We start from the raw sequence: 24778 nt of genomic DNA, 5'->3' as shown, positions 1-24778 counted from the left end.
CTTTGTGAGGATAAATATTCGAATATTCACCTTAACTTTTCGCTCTGCGAGCAGAAAAAATTACAAGGTGCAAAATAATATGTCTGTTTACCTCTGTCTTTATGTCTGCCTCAAGACATAGTAGTAAGGTGCACCAAAAAACAATCGAGTACTTTCGGAGTAAAATAAATTTCTAGAAGTTCAACGTGTATTTCATGTTAGTGTTTATTCTATTCATTTTTATAAAGAAGTTTATAGCTGCATATAATTTCTTTTAGTTTCGTGGGTACGAATTTTAAAATACAAATGTAATGTTTGTGATCGGAAACGGATATTCAAACTCGCAGTACAGTATTTGCCGATTAAGAGCTGAACTAAAAATTTTTGATAAAATTATATTATCTTTTGTATACTGTAATATAATTCGTCATTTCATTGTCCTTATTTGATCCTTTGACGAATTTTAGGTCACTCTGGAATTATTTCAAGTGGTAAACGTTATAGTAGTTTTGGTCCTCTGAGTGTTTAATAGGACATGATGCGCAGAATTGCTAATGAATTATTTCTCTTGAACTCCAAAATTATAACTTGGTAAAAGTATATTTACGGGCACCCCTTGGCAAAAAGTGAATGCTGAGTTTGTGAATTGTGAGTTTGTGCAATTCTTTGACTTGTTATTTTGGCTTTGTGTAGCGGCGATTCTAGCGCCAAGTACATAAAGACAAAATAACAAGTCAAAGAATTGCACAAACTCGATATCCATGTACACATTGACCCATTTTTCACTTAAAAAAATCGCAGAATTGCACAAACTAGGCATTGTGCACTCCCTTGATTTTTATTAATATATCCATCTACACGTCGACCTATTTAAAAAAAAACAACAGAGAATTGCACAAATTCGGCATTGCGCACTTCCTTGACTTAGCAATAAATGAAACAACAACTTTGCAATATTACAAGGGAGCCTACTCTAACCTTATAACTCTAATAGATTTTAATTATACGTTGCCTTTTAATTTTGTGAAAAATATACATTTAATTATAAAATTTAAAAATTTCAACTATTCGTGAGCCAACAGATCAGTACAATTTTGATATATTAATCTCTTGGTTTAATGATGGAGGGGATATTGATTGTATTTCTGGCAGGTAAGGTTGATATTTATTAATATATAAACTGACCGAAGTGTTATTTTAATGAGTATTTTCGAAATTTTCTTATTAGTTGTGGGGGTAGTGGTGCCTGTGAATGTCTTTCAGTAATGTTAGTTTTTATTTAATGAAATAGTTTTACTGTCAAAGTTAAAAGAAAATAATTAGTTTTCTATTGTCCTTTGGCTTTGATGTATAAGGTTATTGAATTTTATCCCTCAGAGACCCTCAGCCCCAAAAATGTGATGGAACTTGAAGTACACTCATTATGATTCACTTAAAAATATTTTCTGACATATAATTATTCTGTATGCATAATGCAAATAATTATTAAAAATTGTTTAGTAATAAATTGAACCTGTGGCTAAAGGTTAGTACAAAGGCCATGCCAGACTATGTGATTTCGCTGGTAAATAATAATTTTAATCTGATAATTTTACCTATTAGTGTGCATGTGCAATTCTCTAATTTCTTTTTTAAGCAAGAACAAATTGTGTACATGAGTGAAAATTGATCGACTCAGATTATCGGCATATGGTTATGAGATATTAAAACACATAGAAGTAATCCACGTAAACGTGGTATTTAGTGCATAGAATCAAGATAATTAAAGAATAAGTAACATAAATTCAGGTTAGCAGAGAAAACAATATATTAAGCATATGGAAGTGAAAATTCAAAATTTGCCGGTTAAACATGATATACAAAAGTAAATTTATGTTGAATTAAAGTTAGCACAGAAAACAATATATAAAGCCTAACGGAAGTAAAATAATCATGTAATAATGACCTTTTTTCTTGGCAAAATTATCTATTTAATGGAAAAAAATAGTAAAATTCAGATCTGTCTTTGAATATTAGTATTATAAAATTACAAAATATTCCTGTTTTTTACAGTGCAATTTCTAAAGAAATTGTGAAAGTGTAAAATTAAAAAGCCAATTTGATGATTAGTATTTTCGTTGCATAATTTTAAAATACACTGCTGGCCACCGTAAATGCAACACCTTGAAGGAAGCATGCAAATGACATGAAATTTACAACATGCATTAGTGGAGGTGAGATATGCAAATGATTAGAATTTCAGCGCAGACGCACATCAGGCGTGCCTGTGGTGCCACTTCAAAGCGCTATTTAAGGCTTGGAGTTTTCGATGATTTCAAGTTCGGCAATAGTGTTTTTCTTGTGGTTTTTTTCAAAAAATGACCTTTTATACCTCGTAGGAAACAGCGATCATCGTTTGATCAAGTATCGGAGTTCGACAGAGGAAGGATAGTGGCCTACCAAGAGCGTGGATTATCTTTCAGGCAAATCGGTAGTCATGTTGGATGAAACCAAACAACTGTAATGCGGATATGTGACCGTTGGATTCAGGAGGGTACGACAGACCGACGTGTTCGATTGCATCCACCTCAGTGCACCACTTCACGTGATGACAAGAACATTGTCCACATGGCAGTGACGGATTGCTCGGTCACATCACGAATCATAACACAGCACATTCAGTCTGTGACACATCATCCAGTGTCTGTGCGTACCATTCGATGTCATTTACAGCAGAGTGGTCTGTCCGTAAGGCGTCCATTGCTTCGTCTACCCTTGATGCAGAACCACAGACGTCTCCGCCGCCAATGGTGTGATGAAAGAAGGATGTGGACAGCAGAATGGAATGAAATTGTCTGTACTGACGAGTCGCGCTTCTGTCTGCAACACCACGGTGGTTTTGACGATTTGAGTCTGGAGACACCATGGAGAGAGCATGTTGAACAGTTACGTTATGCACAGCCACACTGGTCCGGCACCGGGTATTATGGTATGAGGCGGTATCGGATATTGCTCTCGCACTCCTCTAGTATGCATTGCCGGTGCTTTAAACAGCCAGCGCTACATCTCCGAGGTGTTAGAGCCAGTTGTCCTTTCTTACCTTCAGGGCTTGCCCACAGCCATGTTTCAACAGGATAATGTGCGACCACTTGTAGCAAGCATTCTCCAAGGGTTCTTCATCAATTGCCAGATTGAATTGCTTTCCTGGCCGACTTGCTCTCCGGATCTTTCGCTGATAGAAAACATGTGGTCCATGGTTGCTGAACGATTGACCCAGATTACATCTCAAGCTGCCACACCAGATCAACTTTGGCAACGTGTGGAAGCTGCTTGGTCTGCTGTACCCCAAGAACACATCCAAAGTCTCTTTGAATGCCGAGGTGTGTAGCAGCAGTGATCTCCAACATTGGTGACTACTCTGGCTACTGATTCTGGAAGGAACCACACTTCACAGAAGTCTATAAATTTAATCATTTGATACTTGGTCAACATGTTATCTACTAAATAAATTTTGTGATATCTCTTGTCTTTCTTGGTGTTGCCATTTGAGTGGCCAGTAGTGTACTTCTGCAGTCAAAAGTCGTTAATCCGGACACGTCGGGACTTCGGCGATTCCGGATTATCGATTTTTCCGGATTATAGATCATCAGTTTAAATCTGGTAAAATGGCATGCATTAATTATAAAATTAAAAATATGAAACCGTAATTTACGAAATAAAGAACAATTATGATGTAAAGGGTATCAAAATTTACAAAAAAAAGCTTAATATTTATTTGTTTACTTTATTAAACATTTCGGCTGATCTTTAGACTATGGTAAGTGGTAGTTTGGCGACATTTTGGAGGCGATAAAGGTTACTACCTGGGACTTTGGTAATAATGTGAGCAGTAAGTACTCAGTTCTGATTACGCATTATTTTGTGTGAGGGAAATGAGAGATCATGGGATATGTCAAGTGATATTAATGGACGAATTACGGTTCTTTAATCGGAAAAGGAGGGAAATCGGGAAAAAATCTGGAAATTTTGTATTTGGCTTTATTCTGTGTTGTGTGAAATGGTGTTCGTTAATTTTTGGATCCCATGGCCCTAACTAAAGTGAATTCGAAATGGGTATTTAGTGGGATTGAAAGGGGTAGTAATAAGTGTTTCTTTAAGGTTGTGCGAGATAGAAGTAAAGATGTTTTATTAAGTTATTTATTTTACCTGGTACCTTCCTGTGAACTATAAGTATGATTTTAAAGATCCTGAAACAGGCGCACATACGCTTGCTTTTTATTTAGCGGATGAAATAAGAAAAGTTTATCGGACACGTAATCAAGATTCTGAAGAAGATTAGGTAAGTTAGTATTTTTAATTATTTGAGGATATTATTTTTATGCATTGTTCTAAATGTAAGGTGGAAGTAAAGTAATTTTATGTTTGTAGGAATTTGGTATATGTTTTAGTTGAAGTAAACGTGCATGGAAATAATTTAAATATTTGACACTAAGTACTTGTAATGTTTGCGGTATGAATTCATTGGTGACGTTTATAATATAATAGATAATTTAGAGGTAAAAATTTTGGGATATTTTATTTATTTTATACGTGGAAATGTTCATATTTGGAAAGGGTATATACTATTTTGTTATTAGGTTTTATGTTCTTTTTAACGGGTTTAAAGATTCAGAAAATTGTCATGCATTTTCGTGAAATTTTTCTAATTTATGAGAAAAAAGGAGTGTACATGGATATGGTGAAGAGTGTGCGCAATGCCATTTTTGTGCAATTGTGGGATTTTTTTTTAAGTAAAATTAAATCGACGTGTACATGTTTTAGTGATATTTTAATTAAATGATAGTTATTTTGTGAATTTTATGTTTGTAGGAATTTGGTATACGTTTTAGTTGAAGTAAATGTGCATGGAAATAATTTAAATATTTGACACTAAGTATTTGTTATGCTTGCGGTATGAATTCATTGGTGGCGTTTATAATATAATAGATGATTTAGAGGTAAAAGTTTTTGGATATTTTATTTATTTTATCTGTGCAAATGTTCATATTTGGAAAGGGTATATACTTTTTCGTGATCAGGTAATTTCATATATGTTCTTTTTACCGACTTTAAAGATTCAGAAAATTGTCATGTATTTTCGTGAATTTTTTCTAATTTATGAGAAAAAAGCAGTGTACATGGATATAGTGAAGAGTGTGCGCAATGCTATTTTTGTGTTATTCTGGGATGTTTTTTTAAGTAAAAATAAGCCGACGTGTACATGGTTTATGTGTATGTGTTATTTTGAAAAATGTGTAAGGAGTATGGTATTGTGCACTTTTTCCCAATTTTGCAGTGAATATTTGTCATGATTAAGCAGTTTTGTTAGATAAAATTTCTAGCATAAGTGTAATTCGGTAGTAGATTGTTGGAAGAAGTGTTCAGTAGATAAAAAGGAAAGAAACATGTCTTTACTTTGTGAAGACAAAATGGCGGCAGGAAAAAAAAATAGAGGGTTGCTGTAGGAGAGTTGGTCGCCAAAAAATCGCCAAGTTACCATAATGTAAAGATCAACCAACATTTCTTTCAATGTAAGTTGTTTAAGTTGCTTCGTTTTTTATGTGATAATACATTCTCTTTAATTCTATAAACAGACTTAATTTCTTGTTCAGTTACAAAGTTCCGCTGTTCAAGTCCTATAATTGCTGTGTCGAGAATACCAACTAATTTGTCAATCGAAATTTTTTCGTTTTCAATAACCTCTGTCACTTTCTTCGCTATCGGAAGCGAATTATAATGATGAGGCATTTGATTTAAATCATATCAAAGACGGAGTACATCGAGATGAAATACTACATTGAGTAAGCAATTATAAGCCAAATAAAATAAAAATATCTGCCCTTAAGATAAGGATAGTGCTGAAGATCAACTTCCAATTCATTGCACGCCCCCGCAGCGTTAAAGATAAACAAAGTTTAGATAAACAAACGTTAAAGTTTAGATAAACAAAGGATATGCCTTTATCCATTTTTTGCAGCAATTCCACTTTTTGTTTAATAGACTCCGAAAGATACTTTCGCTTTGTTTATCCTTTACATATTAGTAAATATATATCGGAAATTCTATTTGTCATAATCGAAAGTTCAAGCTTACTTTTATAAAATTGCTTTAACAGTCTGCAAAAAATAATAATCCGGATCCAATTCGAAGATTAAGGAACAACGCAATCTGCAACATTAACTGAAATAGATAATTAGATAATTTTAGTTTAGCTTATCTCGTCCGTTATACATAAACGCGCATTCGTAAACGTATTCTTACGCGCATGCGTCGACGGGACGCATGCGCAGAAAGTTTGTAGCTTTGAGGTTCAGATTATGGGTGTCCGAATTAACGACTTTTGATTGTATAACACTATGATTGAAAATCCATTATCATCACATAAATGAAATCAGTAGATATTCTCGTTTAAATAGAAACTTAATTGCAACTATCTGATTGCATAAAAGTTTTTTAGTAATAAATTATATTCTGCTCTGACTAATTTTTTAAAGTTTTATGTATATGTTCATGTATTGCACAAAAGTCCAACATATTCACTTTAAATTTGGCATATTAATTTTTATTAAGACTTGTTTTCTTACATGTAAGTCATAACAAGAACCAAGGAACATATTATTTGTTGTTCGCTGCTTTGCAACTGATATGCAACTCATCAGCAGCCAAACAGTAAAGTGACTGAAGTCTGGTAGTTTGGTTAGCTAAGCTAATGGGCAAGTTGTATGATTGTTTTCATGGTATTCCTAATATGTAACATGGATTTGAACCAGTTCCCTTCAGAAAGATCCCCTTGAAGGCGTCTTTCCTTTTAGGCAGATATCTCTTCCATACTTTTTATTTAAAGTCCACATTTAATAGCATTACAAAAATTGCAAATATGGTCCAAGTTAGATCATTTTAAATGCATATATTTATATTAATTACACTAAATGCATATATTTATTATATGAATATTTTAAATGTCTATTTTATCATTAATTATTATTAATATATTTATGGACAACATTTCTTTTTTGATTGTACTGTTTACTTTATCTTTGATTTAATTTCACTTTTAAATTTTCACACACCATAATTTTATCAAAGTCTCTTGTCAAAGTGTTATTGTTATTAATATATTTATGGACAACATTTCTTTTTTTATTATTACTGTTTAATTTCACTTTTAAATTTTCACACCATAATTTAATAAGTCTTTTGAAAATTAGTCACGGTTTCACTCAATCAAATCTGACAGTGTATGCTATATATAAATCTAATACATATCCTAAGTCGTGCTTTCGAGACATGAAAAATGCAAGTTGAATTTTGTCAATCGGCCATGTAGAACGGGAAATATAGAACTGTACCATTTTTTTTTTCCCACAGTGTACATTTTATATAATTTTGCATTTGTGGCCATTTCTTGAATTCATCAGTGTTTATTTCACATATTATGTTAGAGACCTCTTAATTCCGAGTTCGAGAGACATTGGAATCTTGAGGATAACTCAGGTAGAATCAGAGATAGAGGCAGAAACCCTTTTATTTAGTCTTGATGATAATTTTTATAGCCAAGGTGTTGACAGTTGCAATTTCTCATTAACCTTGCAGCATTCTGAAGCTTTTCAGAAAGCATGTTTTGAAGTTCAGAAGCAATTTTTCTCAGTACCTCCAAAAACTTTTACTTTCCTCGAGTAACTCTATCAAAAGGAGATTGTGAACAACCATGTTGAAGAAAATTTTGCTTTATGGCTGCTTTTCTTCTAAGGTTATTTATTCTATTTATCTTGTTTTAAGAGCTGTTATCTATCCTAAGTGTTCCGTATTTTGTGCGACTCCAATCAGCCTATGATTTTTGAACATCTAAATAATTGTAATGCACTTTCTCTGTATGAGGATATTGTTAAAAAATACTGCAGAGCCCATGAACTAATGGCTTAAGCGCTAATGTTTAGCATTTGTAAAATAAATTTATCTTAAGTTCAAGCCTTTCTGCTTTTTTAGTATTGTTATTTTAGTACTCAGAGGGTTCTGCTTTTTTAGTACTCAGAGGGTTCTCTGAGTGATACGACTACCTTTATACGATCACGAGATTTTTTTTTTTTTTTTTTTTGTCTCTTAGTATATATTAGTTTATAATTTAAAATATCCTTCTTTCTTACTTTTTTAATGATGTAAATATCATCTTAATGAATGGAAGTTTATGAAAGCAGAAACTAAAATAAGTAAATTCTCAGGTTACCATAAATGAAACAACTTTCTGATAATCCAAGGAGTATCCTAAAATTATCAACTACCTGAATAAGATGGTTTGATAAACAATTAAATGCATTTTGTTTTAGCAAATATAAGTTTTTTTTTTTATTTTATTTATTCTTTGAACACTGTATAGCTGATAATACAAGTTTGCCCATCTCTGTTCCAATTTTAAAAAGAATCCACCTGAGGAATATATCCCACCATTAATCTCTTTCATCTCAACAACATTTTAAGAACCTCCATGGGACAAAGACACCATACATGTACAAACATCCTTGCCTACTCCAAGATTTGAATGTGAGCTTAATGCTGTGCTAGGTGTTTAACCACATAATCATGTAGGCTTGATTTATTATTGATTCTCTTATCTGTAGTGTTGGACCCATTATGTGCAGTAGATTATATCTTAGATACAGATAAAAAGATTAATTGCTTAAGATTTTTTTTAAAAACAAAGACTTTGTTTTTATAGCTTAACATAAAGAACAACATTACATTAAAAATTATAGATGTTATATATGTTAATAACATTTACGTTACTTAGATATATTTTATTTTATGTAATGCATATTTTTTTATGTTCTAATTTCTCTCTTTTAGTATGAGTATGCAAGTTTGCTGTGTTGATCCTCAGCCGCCGCAGCAGGCACCTATCCTACCTCCTTCAGATATTGAAAAAATGAAAGCTGAGCTTACTAAAATTGATAATTTCATGAAAGACATAGATTCTGGAGCTGCAACGGAAACTACATATGAAGGGTTAAAAGCTGCAATTGCAGTGGCAAATGAGATTATTCTTTCTCTTGACAATGCAAATGGTATGCATACAACTTATAAATTATTTGACCAAAAAATAAAATAGTGCAGTTTTTATGTTGGTGAATTCTGTATGTGTTTCAGTTTCAAACAATGTTCAGAATTCAATGCATTATGCTATTATCTAGGCTAAAGTATATCGAATTTTCATACTGTAGTAGAACTTGCTTTTACTTGCAGTGAAATATTTTTAAATGTTTTTAATATTCATTGTAAGATGTATATTAATGAATGCTTGTAGATTTATTATTATTATTTGTAAATTAAATATAAGAATAATATAAAATGATGGAAAGGGTATACAGTCAACTACTAAATTTATCAAATTTTGACTGCCGTGCACTGTGACAATTTTTATATTTAGCTAACCAATCTGTTGAATATTTGCATTGAGTTTTACTTGAAATATTTTGCTTGAGCCATTAGCATTGGACCTGTCATGGACATGGCCTCATTATCATGCTGACTCACCCATTCTGTCAGTACTTTGTCATGATCATCACTTTTAGCGTAACAAATGATTTTTTAAAAAATTATTTATTTATGTAAAATGCCAGAATTCTAAAATATATATATATATATATTTTAAGTATCATATACTGCTTACATTCCAGTGCCATATCCCAAGCATAATTTCAAGATGGATGTCCCTTGCCTCCTGCTATTTCAACAAAAGAAAACCATTATGAGTGATATTACACTTCAAATAAATGCATCTTAGAGTTTCTCCTATTGTTTCAATCAGATAGGAAAATGCTAAGCTCCTTACAACCGTTCAAGCTCTGAAAGTGTGGTCGTGGCGTATATCAAATACAACATCATTCAAGGAATTATCACTGGCCATAGAATGATTCCCTAGCTAGCAGGTGTTTAAAAAGAACATGCAAGAATCGTTGTGAGTCTTAAGTAAAATCACTTTTATAACCCACTGCTTTTTTTTCAATATTACAGTCTTCATTACTACATATGGAAAATAAATCTCCAGAAAAAAAAAATTTCGTGTGTGGTCCAGATATTATATCATTCTGGATAGCATACATCTGGATTTTAGACTTTGTACTATATTTTCTTTTGTGAAAATACTCAAGTTAAGCACTGAAACAAACAACTGTATCCATAGAACAACTTATGTGTTGATCTATCAATCATAAGACCATATTTTATGAAAATAGTCAAGTTAAGCACTGAAACAACTGTATCCGTAGAACAACTTATGTATTGATCTATCAATCATAAGACATTATTTTGACTCAGAGGAATGGCTAAGCATAGATAAATAGATAAGTGGCTATGTAATATCTAAGATGTTAATAATTTGTAATCCAAATTACTTTTTTGCAAGATCACAGATGCTCAGTTATGTGAGGTGTTACTTTGAAAATGTTGGAATTACTGGTGTATATATTAATCACAATGTTATTTTCCTATAATTTTATTTCTTGTTTCTTCTAAATATTAATTTGAATTTCTTTGATGATAAAAAACATCAGTCTATTTTTCCTATTCTTAAGCTATCTTCTGTAAATAAGTATTATTCATAATTCATTCCTAAAACTAAAATAGATTACCGTATTTGACGGCATATAAGACGCACTTTTTTTCTTAAATTTGGTCTCGAAAAGTTACCTCCGTCTTATACATGAAGGACACAGGTTAACTTTCAATACTGAATGCTATTTTTAGCTCGGATAAAGGTCTAGACACACATAACTTTTTCTGCATCTGCCATAATTATTTTGCGCATGCATGAAATATCTGTCACCAAAAAGCACCAAAGCTCGAAGCTGATGTCGAAGTTCGAACAGATTCGATGGTCACATTAAGCCTATGGAGCCTTTCCTTCTTTACATAGACTTTCTTTGACTCAGCCGACACATGTGTCAGTATCGGTGCTACTCTGTATAAACGTGTCGGTATCGGTGCTTAAAACTATTTGTTTTAAAAAAATACCCTGGAAAATATGACTACAGGAAACAAGAGGTTAAGCTATACAGTCAAAAGTCTTTAATCCGGACATCCATAATCCGGAATGATCTATAATCCGGAATTCAAAGCTACAAACTTTCTGTGCATGCGTAAATGCATTAATGCATTTACGCATGTGCATAATACGTTTACGCATGCACGTTTAATGTATAATGGATGGTATAAGCTAAGCTAAAATTATCTAATTATCTATTTCAGTTAATGTTGCAGATTACGTTGTTCCTTAATCTTCTAATTGGATCTGGCTTATTATTTTTTGCAGACTGTTAGAGCAATTTTATAAAAGTAAGCTTGAACTTTCGATCATGTCAAAAAGAATTTCTGATTCTGGAGCTACCAAAGAATCTACAAAGCAAAAGCATGCTCCGATGTCCATCAAACAAAAAGTGGAATTGCTACAAAAAATGGATAAAGGCATATCCTTTCATTCTGTAATCATTCCAAAATATGTTTATCAATTTCATGCTGCTCTGCCGAGGGGGGGGGGACTTTGTGGCGCGCAATGAACTGGAAGTTGATCTGTCAGCACAATCCTTATCTTCAGGGCAGATGTTTTTATTTTATTTGGCTTATAATTCCTTACTAAATGTAGTATTTCATCTCGATGTACTCTGATATGATTTAAATCAAATTCCTCGTCATTATAAATATCACAAATACACATCAAATAGTTTTCTGGTTGCAATTTTCTAATTTCGACTATGCGTAACGTATGCTTTATGCAAGCACGCGTTAAAAGAAATATTTAATAAAGTAAACAAATAAATCTTAAGCTTTTTTTTGTAAATTTTGATACCCTTTAGATCATAAATGCTCTTTATTTCATAAATTACAGTTTCATATTTTTAATTTTATAATTTCTGCATGCCATCCTACCAGATTTAAACTGATGATCTATAATTCGGAAAAACTGATAATCCGGAATCGCCGAAGTCCCGACGAGTCCAGATTAAAGACTTTTGACTGTACAATTCAGTATAATCTAGGAGTGTTAAATTATGCCAAAGTGCATGGAAACAGAGCAGCAGCAAGGCATTTCGGTGCACTATACCTACCAAAAAAAGGATACGTACAGTCAAGAGTCGTTAATTCGGACACCCATAATTCGGAATGATCTATAATCCGTACCTCAAAGCTGCAAACTTTCTGCGTATGCATCGCATTGATGCATGCACGTAAGACCTTTACGGCTGCAAATATGCGTGTGCGCATGCCCAAAATACATTTATGCATGTGCGTTTAATGTATAACGGACGGTATAAGCTAAGCTAAAATTATCTAATTCAGTTAATGTTGCAGATTGTGTTGTTTCTTAATCTTCGAATTGGATCCGGCTTATTATTTTTTGCAGACTGTTGAGCAATTTTATAAAAGTAAGCTTGAACTTTCGATTATGTCAAATAGAATTTCCAATTTGTATTTACTAATATGTAAAGGATCTACAAAGCGAAAGTATGTTTCGAAGTCCATTAAACAAAAAGTAAAATTGCTGCAAAAAATGGATAAAGGCATATTCTTTGTTTATCTAACCATTCCGAAATCTGTTTATCAATTTCACGCTGCTCTGCAGCGGGGAGACGCCACGGCGTGCAATGAATAAGAAGTTGGTTTGTCAGCACTATCCTTATCTTCAGGGCAGATGTTTTTATTTTATTTGGCTTATAATTCCTTACTAAATGTAGTATTTCATTTTGATGTACTCCGTCTTTGTATGATTTAAATCAAATTCCTCATCATTATAATTCGCTTCCGATAGCAAAGAAAGTAAAGTAAACAAATAAATATTAAGCTTTTTTTTGTAAATTTTGATACGCTTTAGATCATAATTGTTTTTTATTTCATAAATTATGGTTTCATATTTTTAATTTTATAATTTCTGCATGCCATCTTACCAGATTTAAACTGATGATCTATAATCTGGAAAAATCGATAATCCGGATTCGCCGAAGTCCCGACAAGTCCGGATTAACGACTTTTGTCTGTACTTGGCAACTGCGGGAAGATCAACTGAAGACTGCTAAAGAACAAAAATTATTGCGGTACCGTACTGTCCCACGACTATTGAAACTTTTTTTCCTTGTGTGTGGCCTTCTAAATAAGGGTGTGTCTTATATGCGTTCAAATACAGTAATTTTCTTAAAATAGCAAATAGAAACTCAGCAACTGTATGAAGAATTTGTACCAGCAAAGTAAAAAGAAGGGACTGAATAGTCTGATTGTCTGTCTCTAAAATTTTTTACTATATGCATAAATGCTCTTATTTTTCTTGAAAGCAAATCCATCAAGTATTTGTTTTGGTTGTGAATATAATTTGAATTGTAGTTTCTACATTAATAATTAAGCCATTGTATTTTTACCTATTTAACAGTACAAAATTAAGTACTGAAACTGCATTTATTACCAATAAATTATTTTTATACATATTTATAGATTTCTTCAAAATTGGAGGATTCAATCAACTTATACCCCTTCTTGCTTGTTCTGATGCTGAGGTAGTTGCTGCTTCTGCAGAACTTATTGCAGACTTGTGTCAGAATAATATTTATTGCCAGTCTAAACTCCTTGATTTCAACGTGATGCCTCAATTAGTGAAATTGATGGATAGCCATCCAGACTCAACAGTTACCTCTAAGGCTTTATATGCATTGTCTTGTAAGCATTTTATTTTTTCTTTTGCATGCTGATTCATGAAAACAGCAGTTTACTGTATTAGTTTATATGTATGGGCCCACCAGTGACTGAATGTTTAATACCATTGAATGCCTGTGAGTAGAATGAATATGCAGGTAGCTGCTTGGGCAGCAACCTAAGCAGCTCTCTGAATATTAATTCCACTGGCAGTAGTTTCTGATAGTGTGACATGGTTATGAACTAGTATTTCTCTCACAGTATTTTCCACAAACCTCTTTTTATGAGAGATACTTAAGGTCTTAATGCATTTTTAGAATACCAATAAAGGATTAAAAGTGTAAATTTTGTTAAATAAAAATTTCTGTAGCAGTGTGTAGTTTGAAATGAAAAATATTGTGTGTTACTTGAAATTTTATTATGTTGAAAATGTTATATGTAAACAAGTTATAGACTGCTTTTGTCCACTCCAAGAAAGGGAACTATTCTGCAATTCAGGAACCTTTTAAAGTGCATGGTATTGTAATTTTGAAGTGTGAAATTAGTAACTATTTTAACTGAAAAGGGGAAAATCATCAGTCATTATTTCTCCATGGAAAGAACTCTCCTAATGATTACCTGAAAAAAGTACATATTGTTTCAAATGATTTTAGTGTAAAATTGTTCAAAAGTCTTTAGTAAGAGCAAAAGAAATTTTCGTTGTAGAAATCAATTGAAGTCTTTAGATGCATATGTAATTATGAAAAAGTAGTGAACAAAGGCTGACAAGTTTGTTCTTCAGCTTTTACCAAAATAGCCTTAGACCTTTAACGACTGCTGCTTAGGTGACAAAAGGTTTGTTTATTATCTAAAGCAAAGAGCAAAAAGGTGCACAAACTTGGTTCTGAAAATACAATGAAAGTTTGAATGAGGTTTTTCGATTATTGCAGATTTCTGTATAGTAGAATAAACAGTATTAAAATCAACTCATCATACTACTAGAAAAATGTTTGGTATCCATTCATTTCCCTTTTCTTACTGACATTTAAAGAATAGGCAGGGTTTGTATGGTCTTTAAATGTACTTAAGTCCTTAGGTTTTCTTGAAACAGTTTTTGGTCCTTAAAAGTCCTTAATTTTGGGCAAAATAGACAAAAGGACCTTAATTTTTTTCTCATCTGAGATTTCTGTTTTTTAAAACTGCTGTTTTGAATGTGAGTTAACATTTTGTAGGAATATTTTTTTTGGCAATGCATTGACAGATATGTATTTGATGGGTTAATGTTGAATTCTTTCTTAATATAAACGGTTGACACTCAAATTTTAGTCATGATACCCTGACTCAAATATAAAAATTTTAAAATAATTTCTTTTTTGTACATAAAGAGATCATAAAATATTACGTTAAACATTTCCCTCTTTGAAACGAGTTCTTTTATTAAGGTGACTTATCAACATTTTGGCAATTTTAAGACCATTATACAAAATCTTTATTGATGATTGTTTTTACAAACATAATAACATTGATAAATATCATAAAAAATAATGCTAATATATTAAAATTATATATTAAAAATAACATTAAAATATTTTTATTTTTTCCTGCCGTATTTTGAAGTGATATTACTTTTCATTTTGAAGACTTGCGAATATTTTGATGCTGAAAAATAAAGAAAATAATAAATGCTGTGAAGCACAGTTTCTGAAACACGTCTTAAAAAAAAACAATAAAGAAGTGCTGACAGATCAACTTCCAGTTCATTGCGTGCTGCGTGAAATTGATAAACATATTTCGGAATGATTAGAGAATCAAAGGATATGCCTTTATCCATTTTTTGCAGCAATTCCACTTTTTGTTTGATGGACATCGGAACATGTCCATCGCTTTCGCTTTGTAGATCCTTTGGTAGCTCTAGAATCGGAAATTCTTTTTGACATAATTGAAAGTTCAAGCTTACTTTTATAAAATAGCTCTAACAGTCTGCAAAAAATAATAAGCCGGATCCAATTAGAAGATTAAGGAACAACGCAATCTGCAACATTAACTGAAATAGATAATTAGATAATTTTAGCTTAGCTTATACCGTCCGTTATACATTAAATGCACATGCGTAAATGTATTATGTGCATGCGTAAAGCTATTATGCAAAAGTTTACACTTTTTTTCAGAAATTTGCTGTTTTTATAGGAATAATTTTAATTTAATTTAATAAGGATAATTTTTCTTTCTGATGTTTACTTTACACCTAGGAAGGATTTGAAGGCAAGATTTATAGACCTACAATTCCAGAAAATTCTGATGAAATAAAAAATGTCTTTATGGTATAAATATGTAATGGATGTGTTTTATAGGAAATTTTTGATGAATTTCTTATCTTTTGGAGGATTTTTGGAATAAATATGAAAACAAAATAATTTGAATTTTCTCCTTTTGATCCCCAAAAGTTTTTCTCCTAACATATTTATCTTCCTTTGATTTTATCTTTCTGCTAAGCATAAGCATTGAAGCTAGCCAAGAAACTGAAAACCAACAATTTATTAAAAGATTCATCTTATTTGTCTATGTGCACCATACATACTTCAGTGCCTTCCTTGAATCCTAAAATTATTACCATCTCTAAATGTCATTGCTCAGTGCTTCATTAAATTCAAAAAATTCTGACACATTGAAGCCAAAATAATTGTGCTACTTTCATTTCTGCTGGGAAGTAAAAGATGTCTGGAAAGAAATGTGGTTTGTTGGGTTACAAATTTCTGTCATTATTGCCAGTTCATTTACTTGATATCAGGTGCTAACAACAGTTGGTACTTTTTAGTTATCGGAAACGGATTCAAAAATGTATGTATGTATGCATGTATTTATGTATTATATGTGCATGTTTTTATGTATTATATGTGTATGTGTGTATACATACACATCCATATGTACCTCCATATATAAATGATTACATGAACACATATATCCATACATATGTGCATACATTTCTGAATTCGGTCTCGATGATAAAAGAATATCCATCAGTTTTATTTTGCTGAACGAAACTTGTTCCAAATGAATCACAAAACAGTATTTGCTTGAAATAATTATGTACGAGAGATATGTGCCAATTCCTTGTTATTTCATTCTAACATTAAAACTGATGAATGCTCTAAAATTATGGAAAAATGAAAAACTTAATGAATTTTTAGAGGATTTTGTTATGAAATTAGTTGCTGTTTTGTTGCTGCTGTTTCCAATCATTTTGTTTCATCTAGTATTGAGCCAAGTTTGTGGGAAGAAAACAAAAAGAAAAGTCAAAATGCACCATTATGGTGCTGTAAATGCTTGGTATGGTTTTTAAGGAAAAGTATTCTATTATTTGTAGCATTTGTCCTCCTATGCAACAAATAATTTTATAGAAGCAGAGTGAACAAGTTTATTTATTGTTGGCAATTTTTTATATATATATATAATTATAGTACTAAAAGTACCTAGTAGTTTTTGAGGTAGCATAGGCATATGCTACTTCAAATGAATGTGTCCATAGTGATGCATAAAACATTGGCAATTTGTCGTATGTTTAAAAAGCAACTGAATAGGCTAGCTATGTGGGAAGAGTATAGTTTGCTCATTGTATGATGTATGTACAATTCAGTTTCCCTGGGAAAGTCCATTCTATGAGTTGAAATAATCCAGCCTTTCTGGTAAATATAGTTAGACAGCTATAAAAGTAAATTTTGCTATGAAGTATAAAATATTAAAAATATAAATGTGTTATAATTTTTTTTCATTTTTAGATAATTAACATCATTTGGTAAGTATTGCTAATTATCGAAAATATGCTCTCTTTCTGTTAAAAAAATATTAGCAGATTAAAAAAAAAAATCAATTCGAGTTAAACTTTTTGGAAAAGAAATTCTCTATAAGCAAATGTGAGTAGATTTTTACTGCTGTTGATACATATTAAATATTGAAAGAGCTTTCTCATTTTATAAGAGAGAAAGATAGTAAGTTTTCTTTTGCATACTTTCAAAGCTTTCAAAGGGTTAAATGTAAATACAGATTTTATGTTTAAACTGAAGAATCAATAGTTAAGTTCTTTGATGCAAGAAATAGGTACATGAAACTTTTTATGTTTTTAATAATGTTAAATTTTTATAATTGTAATTAAAATGTAATATTTAATTACAAATTTCATTCTTTAATGTTAACATTAAAAATTATTATAGGCTTATGTAGGCACAATGATGATGCCATTAAACATTTGGAAGTCACCAATTTTCTTCCCATAATATTGCGAATGCTTCAAGGTCCTGATGAGAAGTTGAGGGCAAAGACTGCATTTTTTCTTTCATATTTAGCTACTCATGAAAATTTTAGAGGTGAGTAATAGTTCTTTTTTGCATATTTAGTTCCATGTTACTGCTCACTTTTATAAAGACAGAATTATACAGTTATATCTTCTGCTTAGCTTATTATAATGGATATACATCCTGATAAATGCTTTTGTTAAAAGTCGTTAATTCGGACACCCATAATCCGGAATGATCTATAATCCGGACCTCAAAGCTACAAACTTTCTGCCCATGTGTCACGTTGACACATGCACATAAGACCTTTACGGCTGCAAATATCCGCGTGCGCAAAAAATGTTTATGAATGCGCGTTTAGTGTATAACAGATGGTATGGTATAAGCTAAGCTAAAATTATCTAATTAGCAATAATGATCTAAAGGGTATCAAAATTTAGAAAAGAAAAAAAGCTTAATATTTATTTGTTTACTTTATTAAACATTTCTTTCAATGTAAGTTGTTTAAGTTGCTTCATTTTTTTGTGCTAAATGTACATGCGTAAACACTAAATGCACATGTGTAAATCATACCAAAAAAAAAGTTTGTGGCTTTGAGGTTCGGATTATAGATCATTCTGGATAATGGACGTCCGGATTACAGACTTTGTACTGTATTAATAAAATTAACAGTTAATATGCATTTATATTTAATGAATTAATGAAATTACATAAAGAATGAGAATACTAAACTAGCAACAAAATAATCTAAATGAAAATGATGAGCCTAATTAAGTTCTACAAATTTTTCTGCATTTAGTTCCAGATACATAGGTATTAATAAAATCACTTCAACATAATTTAGCAATTTTTAATGTCATCATTGACTTTAATTGTAAATATATACTTATTACATACATAAATATATTACATACATGCATATTTTATATTTTAATCAAGATCTTATCCTGAAAATTGGCAACTAACCTATTTACAAGTTGGCTTTTATTTCTATTGTTCTGGTGGAAATTTTTGGTGGACTTGAAGACGCAGTACTTCCCTTTAGCACTTTTTCAGCAAAATGCTGTATTCCTGCAGAAATTTTAATTCAGTTTTTTCCATTGCTAACAAATTCCATTAGGTCATGTTTTAAAATTGAGTTTAAAGGAGATAAATATCGCAATTTGTTTACGAAAAGGGTTAGAATTTGGAATATTGTAAAAGGAATGTGTAAAAAAATTGTGATCTTGTTTGAATGAAGAATTGTTGTAAGCATGGTTGCCTGAAAAATTAATGTGCACATGGTCTTTAGAAATGGAACCATGCAGTTCTGAAAATGTAACGACTTCCACTAAGATGGTTGTGCTAGTATGTAAGTACCCAACTCCATTTTAAGTATGTTCTCAAATTTTTGCGATCAGTCATCTTTAGCTGATTTCTTTTCTTCCCCCCCTTTTTTTTGAAGTTAGTACAATGTTATTGCACTGAACTTGCATTCCACTAAATAATACAAAGGGGGGTTATTAGAAGTTCAGGAGCTATTCAACAGAATAAATATTCAAAAAAGTACAGTACATGATCATTTAACTCTTTGAAAACTGAAGACTTTGCTAACCTGTATGTTAAAATACCAAACCACCTGAAATGGTTTTTGAGAGTCATTGTAATTTCCTCACCTCCCCATCCATTAACACACAAAAAAAGAGTGAAGATTTTCTGGGACATTATGGTATTAAAATAGTTAAAGGTGGTTGAGGATGTAAGCTGGTATATTGTATGGGTTTTCTATACTTAACAGAGGAGACTATGGCAAAAATTTTGGCACATGATTCTTTGCTAGAATTAAGGGGAGGGAAGGGTGACTGTGGTTTTTTTTTTTTTTTTTTTTTTTTTTTTTTTTTTAAATAGCAGTTTATGACTGGAAATAAGAAGTACAAAATAATGTTTTTAGGGAAAAGATCATGGGGTAAACCAAAAGAACCTCCATTAATAACATTGAGTGGGACTACAAAGGAATTGTATGCTAAGAATTGTTACCTCCAAATAAGACAACAAATTTGGAAAAATACTGTGCCCAAATGGCAGTTTTAGAAGCAGAAATTGAAACAAAGTACTCAGAACTGACTAATCTTGAAGATGTTGTCTTCCATCATGACAGTACTTTGCTCCAAATTTTGAGGAATTTCAAACAAAAACTTGAATATGGTTAAGATTTTTTGTCAGATTATCTTCTCTTCAGGTCATTACATGATTTTTTGAATGGTGTAGAGTTAATTTCTTTGTAGACTGTCAAACAGCATCTTGATAACTTTGCTATCAGTAAATGTAATGGCTGTTAAAAAAATTTTTTTTTCCAGCTTTTGAGAAACATGTCTTAGAACTAAACAATGTTTGTGTGATTTCCCCCCCCCCCCGATTCATTTTCATTTATCATAAAAAAACTGCAAAATGTTTTGGATGACCCAATGCCAATTTCATGTTGGCTAATCTTATGACAACAAATGTTAATATTTCTAACTATTGCAAAGATTTTAAACTTTAAGGATATGTATAGCTTCATTGACAATATATTTTAATGTAAGAATTAAAGGTTCTATCCTTTCTCTTCTATGCAACAGTGAGGTTGAGTTCAAAATCCAGGCAGAATTGATACCTTTTGATTTAAACCTTTGTGCTTAGTGTTCATGGAGCAGCTTCTAAGGAAATCAGGTAATTATGTGCAGATGAAAAAATGTATTATATTAGGGCTGCAGATATCAGCTGTGAGTGATTTGTTCCTGAAAAGATAGGCAAAATCAGGATTTGAATATTGCTATACAAACATTACTTTTTTTAACTGCTCGCCAGTTGCTATATAGTGCCCCCACTTCAATATCACTTGATCGTATGTGTAGGAGATGTACCACCTATTTTGAGGAGAACCACCTACTTTGAGGAGAACCACCTACTTTGGCATGATGGTGACAACTGGAATAAGCAGAACTTCATTGATTGTCAACAAGACTATGCTATATGAAAATTGGTATATTTATTTTGTCTAAATGTTCTGTCTTTCAACATCCTGCCAAGCAAATGTTCTACATTTTAACTATGATATAAGAAGTGGTCAGTTGTAGGAAAGCAAGCTAGTTGAATACTAAAACATTCTTTGACTGGCTTTGATTAAGATCATGCATCACAGGTATGAATGAAGCTAATGACTTTTAAACCTTATGAATATGACAATTGTGACTGTTAAGTCATTGTGCGAATACTTCTGAAAAGCACAGACTTCTATGAAAACTGTACTCTTTTATTGAAGTTTAATATATTTGCCATACCAAAGATGTGTTTAAATACACTGATAATTTTATAAAATAAAATTATGTTTAAAATTATTCAAGCTAATTTAATGTGTGGGTGACCATGGATAACCAATAAACATAAATAATTCAAAATTAACTGAGTAAGATTTTCATAAGTGCTCAGATAGAGTAGAAACTTTAATGACTCTTGTGAGATTTTAAAGAACCAACAAGCAGCATACTGTTTAAAATAAAATTTGCTAAAAATAATAAGATCTAAGGTTTTTCAGTTTTTCATTTGGAAAAGTCTGCTACATTTCTTTTAATTAGAGTCATGTTGACATTATTTTTGATAGCAAGCCAAACATTGTATTAAACATTCATCTGTACACTTTAGAAGCTATCATTGGCTCACCTATGTTCTCTTTCATATATCTGCCACTGCTGGTTGGAGAAGATCACCAACCTTTTTTTACCCCTTTCGTTATATCAGAGATCAGACTTTAAGATCAAAAAGCAACTACAAGAAGGCTGATTGCTTAGGGTTGCTTTTATGTGTAACAGGGTCACAGCCTAGTTTTTCTTAAAAGTTTCCTATAAAAGAATGTTTCTTAAAGCAGATAACTCTTGCATGTTTTCCTGTAATGAATTAACTATTTGCATTCTTATGCCTTCATCTCCATTACCCTTTTCATGCATAGTGGTTTTTGTATAATGATGAATATGCAGTCAAATTGGATGAAATTCCATAAGGCTTCATTATTCTTCTCTTTTCTCAATGACTGTCTATATAATTTTCTTCTATATTTTAATTTTTTGAACATTAGGAATAATTTTAATTAGGCATTATAATGTTACATTTTAATTGACAGAACTCTCTTTATGATATTAGAGATTATTTCTCTCTTCCTTCAGACAATGAATGAACGTAAGTTGTAACTGTACTCTAAAATTAGTAATGAGATTGTATCTAAAATAATCATGAGTTTTCCCAGAAAATTACAAGGTTTTTTCCCCTTCTTCCAGTATAAGCATAAGAACACTTTCAGGGAGTAATGCACAGTTAATCTGAAAAATGGATAAACCACATTTGGATAATCAGGAATTTAAAATGTACATTCGGTGACATGTACAGCACATACATTATTTGCTATTGAAAAATGGCTAGAGTGCATATGATTCTGTGTGATTGTTAGCAATAAGCTTGAAAACTCAATACAAGTTGAAATTTCCCTTTCAATTCTAGATTTTTAATAATAATTTCCAAGCTATTTTTGGTTAACTTCCAATTTAAAGGACAACTGCTTATTCACCATATTATCCTGAATAGTATGACCAGCTAGAGTATATTTGGCTGAGTATAATGTTTATTTTACGGCTTTTGAATTTTAAGCATTGTATTTCATTTGCTGTTTTTAATATTTTGTTTTTTAGCTAAACTACATACATCAGCACTGCATTAATTCATAAGTTTTTAACAGTATTATGACTGAAGAATATTTATTAAAGGATTAAGTTTATGATTTCTGATTCTGTATTCTTCTGTTAATTAATCTTTTCAGCAAATCTTTGACATCTCTACTTAATTTGTGCATGTAATTTATATATTTAAAAATCTTTAAATGAGAAAATATTTCAAAACACAATGTGCTTTTGTATCATTAATCAAACAGTAATAAATATTTTATTCACTGTCTCTTGTTGATTAGTGGTATTTAAATAACAGATTTAATTATAATGCTTAAATTAATTTTGAAGTGCACATATATGTAATAATTTTAACATAAAAAAGATATTTATTTAATTTTTATTGCAAATGTGTATTCTGAATATTTGAGTAAAGTTGAAATTGTTATATTCTTCTGAAATGTTAAAACAATTTTATTTTTAAATCTCTGTCTGCTGTGCAGTTATTACAAAACTCGTTCCTATCCATATAGAATAATAGTAAAAATGCATGATAAATTTCAATAAACTGTTTTTATTTATGTATTTCTTTTCTTAAACTTTAGAAGCCTTTTATCAGGCAGATGTTGTTGGAATACTGTTGAAACTGTTAAAAGAAGAACAAGATTCTAGCTCAGAACATCTACTTAGTGCTCTTCAGGCTCAAGTGGCGCAGCATAAACAATCGAGAATTCTGTGCAGGAAAGAAGAATATCGTCTAAAAGACATTTTAGAAGCAAAAATTCAAATGTATGGTTCAAAAGGTGAATATGAAGAGGCTAAAGAATCCTGTTCTAAAATTTTAAACATATGCTTCCATGAAGAGAAGAATTCATAATTTTTATTTAAGAAAATGTCATAACATGCATCATCATTGATATAAGCAGCATACTTTTGTTTTCTTTGCATTATTAAAGTATGTACATACTAAAACCAGTATATATTTTGTTTCTTATTTTTAATATCTGATCATTTTCAAAAGATTCTATACTATCTTTAAAATTATATAGCTGGGTATTCATATCTGTTTTTTAATAAAATAATTTTTATTTCTAAGCAGCTTAATCAAGGAGCACAATGAATGTTCAAATACATAAAACTTTCAATTGCACAGTGTTACGTGTAATGTGGAAAAAAGGAAATGATACTTCCTGATTATCAGCCACGAAAAGTTGCTGATTCATTGACAGTTTAATGAATTGTATGAAAATGCCTGTTTGATTAATTTTAGGGTTCACTAACTTTTATGTTCATAAAATAGAAATAAAAATAGTATTTGAAAAGAAAAAGAAATTTGAGAAAAAACAAAAATCTGTGAGGCTGATGTTTATATTCCTATGGACACTGTCGTGCAAAATCATGATTAAAGTATGCAAATCTACATATACTCAAACACGTTTGTGGTATATATATGTAAAGGTTGGCCAAATGTATTTGAAAATATGCCAGAAATACAGCAGTTCTATTGCATGTTGAAACCAGAGTTGCAGATAATCAGAAAGTACCGAGGAAATATATTTTATGGAAATGCAACTGGAAGTAGATAGGGTATTATAGAAGTGTGTGCACTTTAGGAAAAAAAGAAAGAAAAAGCAACGTAGGTTTTCAGGAACCATGTGTATTGTCTATTTTTGTAGACTGTATATCGATCTAAAAAAAGTCCTGAAAATTAGAAGGAATCAATTTTACCTATTCTTTGTGCGCTGCTGAAATCAAGTCAGATAATTCTCAACACATTCTCCATGCATGTTGCTTTGATTTTTGGAAAAAGCCAAAAGTACATTGGGTAAGGTTGGGTGAGCAGGATAGTGATGTCACTAGGTTGATCTGAGAAACAGTGGTTTGGGCAGACCAGAAGGTTGGGGTATTGTCATTATGGAGGAATCAGTCTTTCAACTTTTCATTAGGATGATCTCAGAGATATATGCACACTACAAGTAAACACTTGGTTATGTAGATATTTAATATTCCTGCTTTTCCATTGTGGAATAGGATTGCCCTATTATTCTGTTTTGTCATGAACCTGACCTTGATTTCAGGCTTCTATTGCCCAACCTTCTTGAGTGGTTGTGTATCTTTTGCAGATCACATTATGCTTTGTTGTTTTGTTAGAGGGTCCAGTTAAAATATATA

General features: G+C 31.3%; 1 protein-coding gene across 1 annotated transcript; it reads left to right on the top strand.

Annotated features, from left to right (window-relative positions):
• Nucleotides 1-56: 56 nt before the first annotated feature.
• Nucleotides 57-23584, top strand: LOC118195947 (hsp70-binding protein 1). The gene is made up of 5 exons (XM_035367290.2): nt 57-196; nt 8839-9056; nt 13471-13692; nt 17856-18008; nt 23212-23584. The coding sequence occupies exons 2-5, from the start codon at nt 8840-8842 to the stop codon at nt 23481-23483; spliced, it is 864 nt and encodes a 287-aa protein (XP_035223181.1). The 5' UTR covers nt 57-196; nt 8839; the 3' UTR covers nt 23484-23584.
• Nucleotides 23585-24778: the final 1194 nt, after the last annotated feature.

Source organism: Stegodyphus dumicola, chromosome 1, assembly GCF_044657685.1.
Source record: "Stegodyphus dumicola isolate Sdum_Otavi_A_Nest chromosome 1, ASM4465768v1".
Lineage (NCBI taxonomy): Eukaryota > Metazoa > Arthropoda > Arachnida > Araneae > Eresidae > Stegodyphus > Stegodyphus dumicola.
Note: the sequence above shows the minus strand (reverse complement) of the source record. Positions and strands in the feature narration are given on the sequence as shown.